At 39.6% G+C, this 14,386-nt stretch overlaps 2 protein-coding genes across 2 annotated transcripts; both read right to left on the reverse strand.

The window, feature by feature from the left end:
• Positions 1–4,049: 4,049 nt before the first annotated feature.
• Positions 4,050–6,513, reverse strand: LOC138593953 (leucine-rich repeat, immunoglobulin-like domain and transmembrane domain-containing protein 2). The gene is made up of 3 exons (XM_069665038.1): positions 6,404–6,513; positions 5,410–6,191; positions 4,050–4,825 (listed from the first exon to the last, which is right to left on the reverse strand). Exons 1-3 carry the CDS (start codon positions 6,511–6,513, stop codon positions 4,050–4,052), a joined length of 1,668 nt encoding a protein of 555 aa, XP_069521139.1.
• Positions 6,514–8,411: 1,898 nt separating this feature from the next.
• Positions 8,412–11,171, reverse strand: lrit1b (leucine-rich repeat, immunoglobulin-like and transmembrane domains 1b). Its single transcript, XM_069664954.1, has 4 exons — positions 11,050–11,171; positions 10,223–10,683; positions 9,623–9,928; positions 8,412–9,481 (listed from the first exon to the last, which is right to left on the reverse strand). Exons 1-4 carry the CDS (start codon positions 11,169–11,171, stop codon positions 8,412–8,414), a joined length of 1,959 nt encoding a protein of 652 aa, XP_069521055.1.
• Positions 11,172–14,386: the final 3,215 nt, after the last annotated feature.

The raw sequence follows: 14,386 nt of genomic DNA on the forward strand, positions 1-14,386 counted from the left end.
TTTCAGTTCTCATCGGACTGGTGGACGGAGCTACAAATATAAGCCTCTGCAGGTCGTTCATACTGGAAACAACTCATACATTTGAAGTGGGATATTACATGGTACTCAAAATTATTCACAAATAAAAATAGCTATAAAAAGCTTTGATTGCTTTGCTGAGAAACCAATGCCCTCAGATTAACTTCTCGTTTGACATACGTACCGTAAAAAGCCCAAATAACAGAGAAAAATGTTCAAAGTCTAATACTTATGCGAGGCACTGTATGTCTTAGGTGCTCAACTGCATCCTCATTGGCTGAGGTAAAAGTGAGGAGAGAGCCTGAGTCCGTCACTCTGATGCTCTCAAAGAGAAATCACCACACTGCCATCTTGAGGAAGATGACTTCATCTTAACAGCAAGAAGCACCACTGTAAATCCCCTGAAGGAGAGGATTACTAAGACTTAGTGTGTGTAGACATGTGTTGGATAACTTCCTGAAAAGTGTAAATATCACAGCCCTGTATTGTTTCCCACTCAGAGCTGTAATCGGAGCTTGCAGCTGAGTGACACAGTGATGTAAAACAACTCAGCTTCTTATAAAGTGCTAAAGGATGTGTGTTAATATTTTTACTGTGTTACATCAGCCGCTCGAAAAGCTGAAGAGTTGCTCTTTTGTATGATTACAATGTGCCACTTTAGGTCTTCACAGTAACAGCACGCTAACAGAGTTGCTTAGGTTTATTACAGTGTGTAGAGAAATGCTATTATGTAAATAACATGCGTCCTCTTTAAATGTACAGTATGGAATCATTTATTGTTATTTTGAACTTATGTACATAAATGATGAAATTTGAACATTTCCCAGTAAAACCATCTTACGTCCAATAGTGGGATAGTGTTGGTAAAAATGTGTCATATATTTAAGTTTTTTAAGCCCAGATTTACTATATATGTATAAGTATATATAACCTGCTTGGAGATTTCCTTGTAGATATAGAGTCAGTGTTGAACATTTAGAGTCCACACACAGTGTTACTCAATGCCTTTAAAAGGCAAATACAATAATTTCATTGCTGTAATGAATATCTGTATCTTCACTTAATTCTTCACAAAATTCACATCAGCTATATACCTTTATTATCAATCACACTTGCTTGGTCCTTCGATATTTGTACCGTCTTTGTACCGTATGGATTTTTGAATAAATATTTGAAAATAATGACGCCTGTGTTTCATTTTGTCCAGTGGCCACATTTTTTTATTTATTTAGTTGAAAACAATTTGTTTTAGTTTACTGTAGCTTGTAAGTCATTACAATGAAGCCGTTTCTAGTGGGGCTGATTGTTTATTTCAAGGTACAAAGAGATAAAACTATACAACTTTTTACAAAAAAACAAAGATTAAACAGATTTTTTTTTTTTTTATGTAATTCTAAAGAAGCTGACAAATATTTTTTTTTAACGCTGTTCTGTCGTAAAAAAAATACAAAAAAACAAAACAGATTTGTGAGGCAGAGAGAGTTGCAACAATTAAACAACTACATTAAAATGTATTTCTAAGTAAATTTGTAAGCAAATATACTGACTTGAAAAATCGTTTCTGCAATTTAAGCAAAAATGTCAATTTTTTCCTCGTTACAGCTACAGGTTACAGAATATTTGCTGCTTTTTTTTGGTCATTTTGTAAATGAAAAGTGTTTGAACTGTGGGTTTGACAAAGAAGAAACTCAAAGATGTAAATTTCCAAACTGTCTGACATTTGATGGACAAAACAATTAATCATGAAATAACCGTTAGTTGCAGCCCTAGCAGCAGAGCTTTATTTTTGTACACTGAACAAAAATATAAATGCAACACTTTTGTTTTTGCTCCCATTTTTCATGAGCTGAACTCAAAGATCTAAGACTTTTTCTATGTACACAAAAGGCTTTTTCTCTCAAATATTGTTCACAAATTTGGCTAAATCTGTGTTAGTGAGCACTTCTCCTTTGCCGAGATGATCCATCCACCTCACAGGTGTGGCATATCAAGATGCTGATTAGACAGCATGATTATTGCACAGGTGTGCCTTAGGCTGGCCACAATAAAAGGGCAAAAAACAAAAGTGTTTTTTGTTCAGTGTATTTTTCCGACGTAACCTTGGTTCTCTGAGTAAAGAGACGATCCTCCTGAACACATGAAACATGTTAAGGAGAAAAGAGATGGTCTTAATCAGATTCAGAACTTTCCTCTCACATTAATCGTTTCACGACCCCTCACATTTGTCTTGCGACTCTTTGGAGGCGCCCGATGCTTTGGTTTTGAACCACTGAACTACTTTAACTGTAAATGCAGTTAAGTCGCTTCTTAATTAATGAAAGATCTAAAAATGTGAACTGTAAAGAAGGTATATTTATGATAGATGTTTATGATATACACCTTTTCATTCATGTGTTTTCAATCATATTTAAATACATGTACATACATACAAGTGCTATGTAATTTTCATTAAACAATGCGCTGATTATGTTTTAAGTTAAAAAACTGTAAATTTTCAGATATCTTCTGATTGCCTGTACAAACTGCGTACAGACAGAGTGAGCTTGGAGCTGTCATTAAATGGAAATATCATGTCCTGCTGACTAGGATTCAGATGGAAAATCACTATAATCTGCTTACGGGTGTATGTATAAATGCTCGGGAGAACTCCGCTTATGTAACAAATCCTCTGTGTGATTGTGCTAAAAAATCAGAGTATGTCTCAGCATTTGTCCTTGAGGTCGATTTTAATCCACATCAAACATAAATTCATTCAAATACAAGAGAGTAACCTCTGTGAAAAGAAAAACATGAAAAAATACATGTTTTAAACACTATTAAATACACTTTTTTACATCCGAGTTCAGAGAATTTTACAATAAATTTACATGAAAATATACAAAGAAATTATTATTTACATTTTTTAGTCAGGATTATTTGTTTTTTTCAATTAGGTATCAAAACGTTAAAAAAATTAGAAAATATTAAAAATACATTTTAGCCGAAATCTTTTTTGTACATATTAACAAAGATGACAATTTACAATATTATTATAATAACAAATTATCTTTATAATAAGGAAGAAGACATCTCCACTGTGAGATTATAGCTTCACATATAAATAAATGTCGTCTTTTTATTTTTATTTTTTCATTTTTATTTTTTTTGTCTTCTTTATAATCTTTTATGGTCTTTCATTGCTTTTATTTTTATTTATTTATTTATTTTATTTATTTTTCTCTTAATTTGCATTGCTTATTGCTCGAAATGCCTCTGTTCCTGTTTTGTCAGTTTTATTCTTTTGAATACTCTCTGTTTAGCCTTAATGTTGAAAGTTCCTTAAATCTGTTTTGTATTCTGTAATCCTCCTGAGTTCCTGCCTTTGTTTTGTCTGTCAAAGCACTTGTTAAACATTCTCTTTTTAAAGGTGCTATATAAATAAAGTTATTATTATTATTATTAATTAATAATAATAATAATAGGTTATTAATTAATAATAATAATAATAGGAGGACTACAACAGCCTCAGTTTGTAATGTTTGTGTTTTTTCTTAAACAAAAATAATAGAACCACGCCATCTTTGAAAAACCTAGGCAACTTAGGGAATGCACCTTGGCTCTAAAGGTTATTCCAGAAAATATTTCATTCTCAGCAAAAAAAAAAAAAAAAAAAACTGCCACCAGAAACGACATACTGTATATCCTTACTCAATTTGTACAGTGAAGCAAAATGTCAAAATTTTACTACTGTTAAATTTGTCTGTTTTGGTTTCACTTTCCTTGTTTAACCAAAAGAGCAAAGGGACATGTCATTCTCTGAAAATTAAACAGGGTTACAAATTAGCTAACAGTATAACATTTATCTTGTTATCCAGATCAAAGAGTCTATGACAACCTTGGAAGTTTGGAAATACTTTCGTAACAGCGGTAAGTTTTGTTAAAAACTCTTATTAAACTGTGACACAAATGTGACGATTACACATGAGCAGCACAAACCAGGGCTATGCTCAAAACTGACAGTATTTCCATTTGGACATTTCTTGACTTTGATGCTAGTACATATAAGCTGCACTTCCTCCTTTCTCGCGTTTCTTTTTCGGCTGTTCCTCCGAGTCCCTGCACAGGCCTTCCTCGCTATTCGCCTGCAGACTGTCGAAGGTGCCCTGCCTCTCACTCCCCTGTTGGTTCTCTCTGTCTCTCTGCCGGCGCCTCTTCCACAGCTTCACGCAGCGATCCACGCAACTGAACCTGGCCTCCGTAGTGCAGGCGTACATGCCGGCCGGCACGGACAACACCATGGCGCACACGATGACAATAATGTGGATGAGCCTCTCTCTTTGCTCCAGCTCACTGATGTCACTTCCCGTCACGAACACGATGCACTGACCTTCCCTTGGCGGATGGTTCTTCAGGGTCACGCACACCTCGTATTTGGTGACAGGAAGCAGGTCGCCTACAGAGTAGCTGTTGATGCCGGGGCCGATGTAGATCATCTCCTTTTTGGGTGAATCGTACCTGCCAAAGTGGATGGTGAACCAGTCTTCTGCTGGATTGTGAGTCGCTGTGTGCCACTCCAGGGTAATACCGTAAACCGTCTGCTTGGCGATGCGGATTTCAATGTAGGTATTTTCATCGGATGACAACATGGGGACAGGTGGAGGGAGAGGAAAGGAGAAATTCAAGGAGCTGATGTCCACCATGATGCCCACAGAGGAGTTGCCGATGAAGTTGTTGGCCATGCAGGTGTAGAGTCCTCGGTCCGCCAGGTGTAGAGAGGGGATCACAAGCTGGGTGGTGACTGTCTCCTCGTCTATGTGAGTCTCTGTAGCTGCAAGGACAAAACAAAGCATCAGAGCTGATTTGAATTCAAATCTTGTTGGCATCTGAACGGTTCAGTAACAGTTACACTAATCTGTTTTAACAGATATCTGCATATGAATACAGAATCTGTTGGCAAGTGACTTTTGATTTTGGTGTCAAAAGCATTCTAGTTTCTATTTCTAGTCCAAGTAGTATTGTCCACAAGAATTTCTGTGGGCACTGGTTGTAAGCAGGAACACAGTCAGTAATGCATTTCCAAAACCCATCTGCTCTTAGAGGTCGTCTCTCAACTCCAACTCCACTCTCGCGTCTCAAGTTGCCAGTTGGACTGTGGAACAGAAAGTCTTGACCTGATGTCCTTAATCGGAACCGCTGGCTACACAGGAAGCCCTGAAAATCGACTGTCGCTCCAAGAGGCTACATTGTTGTCAGACAACAGCCGATGGGTTTCAAGATTGCAGAAACCCTAAACACGGTATAGATTCTGTATCTTTTCATAGAGCAGATGCAGCCTGAATGTTGAAGATATACCACACTAAGTGCGCCAGATCACAACAGTTTAATGGATGGCAGTCATAAAAAGAAACTTACCAGCAAATCCTCTTATAATCTTCAAACTGTACATCCACTGAATGGACGGGACGGGCCTTGCTTTGACTAAGCATGAAAGTATTGCATTTGCTCCAAGGGGTAAAGTGATGTTAGTCTCTGGGGAAGAGGCCACCGGCTTCATGCACGTTTTTAGCTGGATCTCGTGGAAAAACTTGTCAGCCTTTGAGGTGGGCCCCGAGCACTTCATATAAGAGTTCATCAGAATGATGGGAGGGCTGACCCCCTTGATGAATTCAACAAAGCCTTTGAGTCGGCAATCGCACAACCAGGGGTTGTCGTGTAGCGCAAGAACCACATTGGACACCAGCCCTTCTTTCCCCCACTCTTTCTGTGCTCTCTGGTAAAGAGGCCAATTATGGAAGACATCTTTTGATATCACACTAAGCTGGTTGAAGGATAAATCTAAGTAGGTCAGCGCAGGTAAATGTCTGAGAGCATGCTCGGGCAGGACGTCTAGACGATTGTGCTTCAAGTCCAGAATCTTCAGTTTTGGTGTGTCCTGAAACGCCGTCCATGATACTGTGGTCAACTTGTTCCCCTGTAGCCTGAGTTCAGTCAGGTTAGCCAGTCCATCCAAACTTTTGATATTCATCAGGGTGATCTCATTGAAATTCAGCCAGAGGAACTCCAAGGTACTAACTTTAGAGAAAGATCCGCGAGGTAACTCGGTCAGGTGGCAGTTTTCGATTCGGATTTTAGTCAAATCATGTGGGATGTCCTCTGGGATATGTCTCATGGAGGTATCCATACAAAGCAGAGACCTAGAGAGACAAGATGAGATACGTTTAGACAAAAGAAGTTAATGGCAATGAATGAATAATTTTATATTCACAGCTACTCATGTTTATGTGCTATTTGCACAAATGTATGGGTAGGCTTTACAATCTAGCAGGTGAAACTTAACTTAACTAAAAAGGTTACGGTTAAAACATGCCCTACTTTTAGAGTTTGGAAAGGATCAGTGGCCACCTACCTTCCAGAGTTATCATCTTTGCAGGTGCAACCATTCAGACAAGTTGACGAAATAGGGGTGATGAGACAAAATACAAAAGAGATACGTAATATGACATGAAGAACGTCCATATTCCTGGAGGAGCTTGTGAAATAGGCCTGCAAGGGCAGGACATGGCCATGGGCTGCATGGAACAAAGCCTATTACCTTAATCTGCCTTGACGTAACGCTTAAGACACTGAGTGACATGTGAGACACACTAAGAAAGGTGTATTTATAGCAATGGTCCACTTTATCTACCTTAGTCAGACCCCATCAAAAGCAAGAAAACACACCACAGATGTAGCTCAATCATGACTCAGTGGGTTACCCTTGATTGTACTGTTGATCTGCTTTTAGGTATGACCCCCAAATGCTTTGCCTCAGTCGAATTTAATTTATTGTCCCCTAACAAAGCCCAAGCATTGACATGACAGGAGGCCGATCTGTATTAAGTGGGCCGTAGCCCGCCAGGCTTAGCAGCACGGAGAGGGAGGGCTGCAGAGAGACTAAGAGACAGATGTCTGGAGAGGACTGTAATCTGACCTCGATAATCTGAACCCTGTTTGCCACACAGGTTTTTTTAAAAGCAGAATCAGCACATAAAGCAAGTGTGAAAACAGATAACATGTACAGCGCTGTAGCTGCAATCTTTACATAGAGTTATTTCAATGGCGAGCCTTCCTATAGGCAAAATCCTTGTTTAACACTTAAAGCGATGAATCAGCTGTTGGGCTTGAAGGCCATCCCAGGTATTGGGCCAATGGTAATGGTGGTTATTCCGTATTGTTGGTTTGCTAGCATAGATGTTGACTGGATTTAGGAGAGGTAAATGCTAACGTTGTCATGTTACCTATTAATAATTTCAATGTTGGGCAGGTTTGTCATGTTAACCATCTTAGTTTAGAGGGTTAGCATGCTATTATTAGCTACTTAAAGTGCTTTCAATACATTAAACTACATCTTAAAGCAGAGATGGTTATCTTTACCAAGGTGCATCTAATAGCTGTTGATTAGCAATTCTTGACTGAAGTGGTGGACCGACCAACCAACAAACCAACCTTGCCATCCACAAAGTTACGCAGCTAGCACGGCTAATGACGTACTATCACTGGGAATAATACAGCTTGAGTCTTGTGTGAGAACCTTTTTGTCACATACCTCAGAGATAATTTTTTTGGGCCATTTTTACCTTTTTTTGACAGGACAGCTGAAGAGAGACAGGAAATATTAAAGTTTGGGGGATGACAGGCAAAGGGCCGAGGAATGGGTTCCAACCTGAGGCCGCTGCACCGAATACTGAGCCTCTTCACACGGGGTACATGTTCTACTAACCGACCAAAATAAGTAATATTCTAATGTAAGACAAAGCTTGAGAACACATATCCATATAAAAATATTTATTTGTATACAGTACATTCATACATACACAGAAATTTCAGGTGACAAATATTTACACATTGTGAAATGTAATGTAATGAAGGTTTCTGACCCAACAGTAAACCTGGCACGGTAACATCAAACTGACATAGAAAATAGTCTACTAACTGCTGGTTCATATTTATCCTACATACTTGATGTTCAAAATACAGGTTTTTTACACAGTGCAGAGGTTACATTTGAAAAAATGATTGGGTTTTAGACGGGTGATTGGGTTTCCAGACATATTCCTCTACCAAACATCACCTTTAAAAGTGCATGATACATTAAAAAAAAGCTTATTTTTACACATTTACACCACATGTAAAGTTTGAAACTGTGTCAATGTGTGTATTTTCCCTTTTTTGTTGCCCACCAAATGAACGGTGGTTTTGATTCCTACAAGGCTGTAAAACGATTCCATACATCCAATGCTGACAGAGCTATGAGTGTCCTCTAATAACCATCAAAAGAGGATCTTCTGAGTCTTTGAGGACACCGGTGTATCTATTCACATCACAGGCTGTTCAAACAAAGTGCATCCTCTGGAGGTTGTGACATACATTTGGTTTTAGCAGAAGTACTCGTTAGGTGGCCCCTCAGTCCTGGCTGTGGCCTCTGAGTCAACACTGGACCTCGCTGAGAGCAGCCTGTTGGACTCATCAGGATTTAGCCTGGTCAGATACTCACCCTCCATCCCTTTAGCTTTTCCCCCGGGGCCGAGAGTCTCGAACGTTACGTACGAGTCTTGAATTTCCTTTGACTGCCGCCCCAGCAGCTTTTGACAGCGCTTTTTTATCGCCCCGCAGCACACAATCAGTGTCAGGGGAACAGCGATCACACACGCCACCGTGATCACCACCACATTAATGAGCTTCTGAGTGCCACTGGCACTTGCCGCTTCATCTGTTGAGAAGATTACACACTGCTCCTTTTTCGGGATCAGGCCTTTGACGCAAACACAAGCAATGTACTTCGTCTTTGGTACAAGTCCGTCAATAGTGATCCGATTTTTTCCGGCGCCTACATTGATTCGACGCATGTCTCTCTCGCCAAATACAGCATATAAGACACTGAATTCTGTGGTGTTTGTGGCTGTTGGGGCCCGCCAGTTCAGAGACACAGTATGGTCAGTGTCACCAATCACTTTCACCGAACGCACTATCCTTTTCTCTGGAGCTTGCTGTAAGGACGAGGCATTGGCCGCTAAGTTACTCAGAGCATCCTGCTGCATATCCATGGGCTTCTGAGGGTCTGATGCCTTGCCCCGTCCCGGAGAAGCATCGTCCGAGACACTGTAGCTCTCGATCTCGTACTTCCCAGTCACGCCTTTGCCGTTGAGAGGTTCGATGATGGGTTGGGCAGCAGTGGTGGTAGGTGGAGGAACATATCTGGCAATAAGTTTCTCCTGGTATGCCGCTCTTCCAATGCCACCAGGTTTCTTCCCTCTGGCTCTCTTAGAAACCCCGCCACCTGCTTCCTCTGATCGAATGGAATCTGTGATCACCAAAGAGATGATGGCGTCCGCAGTGCCCACAAAGTTTGTCGCTTTGCACACATACTTCCCAGAATCTCGGTAGGCGACTGCAGGCACACTCAGAATCGACCAAATGATCCCCTCCTTTGAAATCTCTTCCTGAACTGAAAGATAAAAAAGCAGGCATCCACTGAGTTAAGCAGATTGGCACCAAAAGAAAAACTTTAATCTCATTGGCACTTTGACTTGGTCAGAAATAGATACAGTTCTATCCCAAGCACATCTGGAATCTGATCAGAACTCACCAGTGCCGTTCATTTTCTTGCCATCAGCGCGGCTCCAGGACAGCTCGGGGATGGGGACTCCAACTGTGCCACAGCGCAGCAGGACGTTGTTGCCCAGCGAGCTTCGAACTCGAGCCACGGCCGTGTGCACCCGCGGGCCCTGGCACCTCTGCAGCTCCGCTTCGGTGAAAAGAACTCCTGACAAGCTTTCCGGATCAGCGCACCTCAGCCTGGTGTCGATAAGAGCCACGGATGATGATGGGGATTTTTGAAACTGGACCAGATCGTACAGCCGGCAGTCGCACAGCCACGGGTTATCATGGAGACCTGCAGAGGAAACCAAGCGTGAAACAGTGCTGTCAGGGGAAATAAATAATCCTCAGATGATCTTTTGTTTGAACCATCCAGTACATTTTAACATCACACAACTCCAACAACTCTAAGTCCAAGTATGTCTGGCAGTGAGTTAAAATAAATAGAATTAGTCTGACAACTTGACACACAATAACTATAATTAGACTAATCCCTAACTTCTTCTGGTGTAAGAGAACTGGCCGTCATGCAAGGCAGCTTAGAATGAAAGTGTTCCCGTTTCCTAATATGTCACAGCTTGATCCTCACCGAGAATTAGTTTTGAAGAATCGGTGTCCTGGGGTGGCTTCACACTCAGCCACATTGTGAGAACGTCAGCAGGAACGGTGTTCAAACTGTTGCTGGATAAGTCCAGATATGTGATATTTTTAATGTACACGATGGCTTCAGCAGGGATGGTGGAGATCTTGTTGTTGTGCAGGTCGAGCAGCCTCAGGTTTGGCATGTCAGTGAGAGACTCCCAGGGAAAGGAGGTGAGGGAGTTGCCATCCAGACGGAGCTCATCCAGGTTGTTAAGACCTCGGAAACTGTCGACACTGAGCGAGTTCAGCGAATTAAAAGACATCCACAGAAACTCCAGCTGGTTGAGGTAGTGGAAGTTGTCACTTGAAATCCGTGTGATTGCTGTCTTTTCGATGCGCAGCTTCGACGTGTCGATGGGAAAATTTGGAGGAACCACAGTAATCTCTGGATCGTTGCACAGAACACTCCTGCAAGAAAACAATCACAAATAAATTATTAAAAGGAGCTAAATTTAAGCTTTTTAAGAAATGTAGTTGTTTTGAGAAGGAATTTAGTAAAAAAAACAAATATATATTTCTGCTATTATTTGAATAAAGAAGAACATAGCGCAGCTTTTATTTGAGAAGAAACGTAGTAGGTCTATTGTGCAGTAACAAGGAAAGGAGATTAAACGGCAACTCCAAGTTAATCCTCCACTATACATAGTGACTAAACAGAAGAAAGCTGTGCTTAAAAAATCAAATTCGACACACCTCACAAAATAAGAAATGAAATAAGAAAATGATATGAGAAAAAAGATCGTAACAATTGCATTAAAAAAACCTCGTATTTACCTTGCTTTTGATCCATCGCTTAGTTTGTGGAAGAAGCAGCTGCACTGTGCAGGACATGAGCTGCTCAGCACAGGAAGAAAAACTAAAGCCCAACAAAAAGCAGCGTTTAAATGTCGACTCATCTTCTCGTCTGCAGGCTCCTAAACTCTATGCAGCTAAACTACTAATAAAAAAAGTGCGCTACAGCTCGGTCTAACGGGGCATCGGATGCATGGTGGTGGTTTGCAGGCTCACAGCTCCATACTGCTCTGCCTGGTCTGAATCCTCAGATAAAAAGGATAGGCAGGGATTAGTGAAGGACTTGGGTTATTTTCATTCACACGATTAGGCTATTGCTTCCTGAGAGCTGATAGGCTGCATAGTTTTCACTTTTATTCTCAGGGGAGTTCTTTCCAATGGCTAATTGGACGGTTAATTATGGAGACGATAAAAAAATTAGAGGAGGCTGCAGGAGGACACAACGGAATCCCTAAACCTACCTGCACGTAGTAAACACTCGGGTATATCCGAAACATGTTTACCATGTAGAAAGATTTTAATGTCGAGAATTCATGGACAGTTTTACATTTAATTTACTCATTTTGTTTTAGATAAATATGATTTTATTTTGCCTCAATCTATTTAAAGAAACATCATTGGCTAAATCTTGTAATAAATAGACTAAGATTGATAGAGGCCTCCTCACCGACATTACATCTATAAAACAAAAAACACTTTAAAATCTGATATGAAAAAAATGTTCTAAAGTTTAGCAATAATTTTAAATCACTTATTTGTTTACCTTAAACTACGGTAATTTTGATGTTGGTGAAATGTTTAATACATAAACAGACCGTATATGATGGCTGGATTTTAGCTACAAATAACCACTAGATGGCGGTGTAGAGTCGTAACCTGTATTTACTTATATTGTGTCACTCACCTTATTGTTATTAGAGCAGAAACATGAGATCAGATTTGAGCCGTTGCTTGGCAACACTATGTAACCAATGAAGTCAATCACTTTGTTTAAATACTATATAAAGTATCTTTTCTTTTATTGCGATCATATAGATTCAAACTCAATCCAGACACTTGTGTAAATCATATTAACCTGCACTCATTGTCTTCTGCTTCACAAATTAAAGTCTGTTTCTGCGTGTGACACACTTCATGAATGACCGACATGCTGTCGCGGTCTCTGATGGTTTTCCACAGGTGCAGAGGTTTAAAGATCTGACTGCCCGGCAGGATCAAATCCTTTAATCCATTGATCTCTCTGTCTCGTATTAATACATCTTTGTTCCATTTCCTTCGGCAGGTTTGTCCTGAATGAAATCAGCAAGACCTGGGACAAACCTCCTACCCTGCATCTGTCCCTGACCTCGGTGGGTGGGGACGGGGTGGATGCGTCGTCACAAGCTACATTCAAACACGGCCTCTGAAAAAGTAGCAAAAAAAAGGGATTTGCAATAAATAAATGTAATTCTTCCCTGGCATAGTTAATGAGAGTTCCTATATCCCCCGACCCCTAAATTTGATCCTGGAATTAAAGGAAAATACTTAAATAATTTAAGCAGTTTTTAAATTCCTTTACTAGTAAAAGTATTACGACCTTAAACAAAAGAATTAACAGTCTAATCATACTTCAGTGTAAATGTCTCGCATTAAAAATGTTTATTACATAAAAGTTCAGTATGTAGGAAAAGTATGATCAGAAAAATGTACTGAAAGTATTAGAGTAAAATCTGATTAGATAATCAATTGTATAATTGAATTTGACTACTTCATGTAGTACTTTGTAATAAACAGGTTAGTTTATAGTGAAGAGCATCTTTGAATAGGCTTAGCATGCGTTTCCCATGTTAAATCTTTATCTTAAAAGTAACCAAAGATGTTGTGATGAGTAAAAAGAACAAAATTTCTTTCTGAAATGTCGATAAAGTCCTATAAATATCATAAACATACCATATGAAATATATGTAATTACATACTTGTATGTATGTTAAATATAATTATGTGCTTTAAAGGGAAGCATAGAATTTGAATACTAGAAAAAGGACCTGAAAATTGTACAAACACATTTAGATTTTTCATACAAATTAAATGTTTAAGCAAAGAAGCATCAAATGCAGTCAGATCAAGAACAGAATATCTCTTTCATGCTAAACGATACATTTAAGTACAATATTTGAGTAAATGTACTAAATTACTTTTACCGAAATAAACAGAAACATTTCTGTTTCAGTGTTTCCTATCTCGCTCCTGATCATTTGAGTCTGTCGAGACAAATACAGTTCCACAGTGAAACCTTTGTTTCATTGTGAAAGCAGCAGATTAGGATGATGTAATTAACTGTTAGCCAACATATTAATGTGCACACACTGCAGGGCTGCAAACGCTCTGCAATAGATTATGACAGACATGAAACTTTGATCAGTTATAGTTGTGGGTTTTACTCCTATAGCTCGAGAGGACAGCTTTGTTCCACGGTGACAAGTGTTATTATATTGCTAAACTTTCATGTAAAAAAGTGTGGCATGTCTGTAGTTTGTTGACCCAGTGTGCAGAGTTCATGAAAATACAATACAAACCTCTTAAACAAAGATTACAAGCTACAGCAGCTGATAAATCCACTACATTCATGTTATAGAGCAGCTCTTTATCCATCACACTCAGCTGCTGTAGATTAACAGATTGCTTTATTGAATCTTTGCATTGTGCAAATCTGCTGCTTCACGTTGCACCCTCGGCTTCTGACAAACACACACGCGTTTCTCCTCATGTTGTCATTGAAGGAAGCATACACACACAATTGATATCTGTTAGATATCAACGCTTCAGCTCTTTATCTGGCTGAATGTGAGGAGGTCTGTGACTGGACGTGCGCCGAGCTTTCAGTAATATGTGAAAATATGGGCAGTTTGAGAAACAGGCTGTTACACGTCCACTGGGAGCTACAATACTTTATATTTAATGAGTTTGTTGTAATCTGTGAACAGATTAGCGGTATGAACAGACTCTCCCCAAATGTCACCAGTGTTAAAAATAGTTGATTTTATATGGTGGTTATGTTTGGTGAGCTGCTCAAGACAGATAAAGATGTAAACTCCTTGGACCTTGGTTCTCAGCCTTAACCGTTTATGGATTCTACACCTAAACTCATTAGCCTCAGTTAAAAGGTAGAAAAATAATGTTTAGTTACTTAAAGGCAACTCCAAGTCCTTTTGTCACTGCAGCTAAGCTTTTGTAACCACCAAACTTGTTACAAGACAATGGAAATTTTTCTCTACAAAGCTTATGAATAAAATCGTACACTACAGAAAAAGGGAAATAGCGTAGAAAGGCACATGCAGGT

Source organism: Semicossyphus pulcher, unplaced genomic scaffold (genome assembly GCF_022749685.1).
Source record: "Semicossyphus pulcher isolate SPU_LCO1_2020_fin unplaced genomic scaffold, fSemPul1.0.p SCAF_16, whole genome shotgun sequence".
NCBI classification, from domain to species: Eukaryota; Metazoa; Chordata; class Actinopteri; order Labriformes; family Labridae; genus Semicossyphus; species Semicossyphus pulcher.

Coding starts and splice junctions, on each gene's coding strand:
- lrit1b (XM_069664954.1), bottom strand. CDS start 11,171: ATGAGTCGACATTTAAACGCTGCTTTTTGTTGGGCTTTAGTTTTTCTT. Junction 10,684..11,049: donor AGCGATGGATCAAAAGCAAG/GTAAATACGAGG, acceptor GTTTTCTTGCAG/GAGTGTTCTGTGCAACGATC. Junction 9,929..10,222: donor TTCTTCAAAACTAATTCTCG/GTGAGGATCAAG, acceptor TTTCCTCTGCAG/GTCTCCATGATAACCCGTGG.
- LOC138593953 (XM_069665038.1), bottom strand. CDS start 6,513: ATGGACGTTCTTCATGTCATATTACGTATCTCTTTTGTATTTTGTCTC. Junction 6,192..6,403: donor AAAGATGATAACTCTGGAAG/GTAGGTGGCCAC, acceptor TTGTCTCTCTAG/GTCTCTGCTTTGTATGGATA. Junction 4,826..5,409: donor GATTATAAGAGGATTTGCTG/GTAAGTTTCTTT, acceptor TTGTCCTTGCAG/CTACAGAGACTCACATAGAC.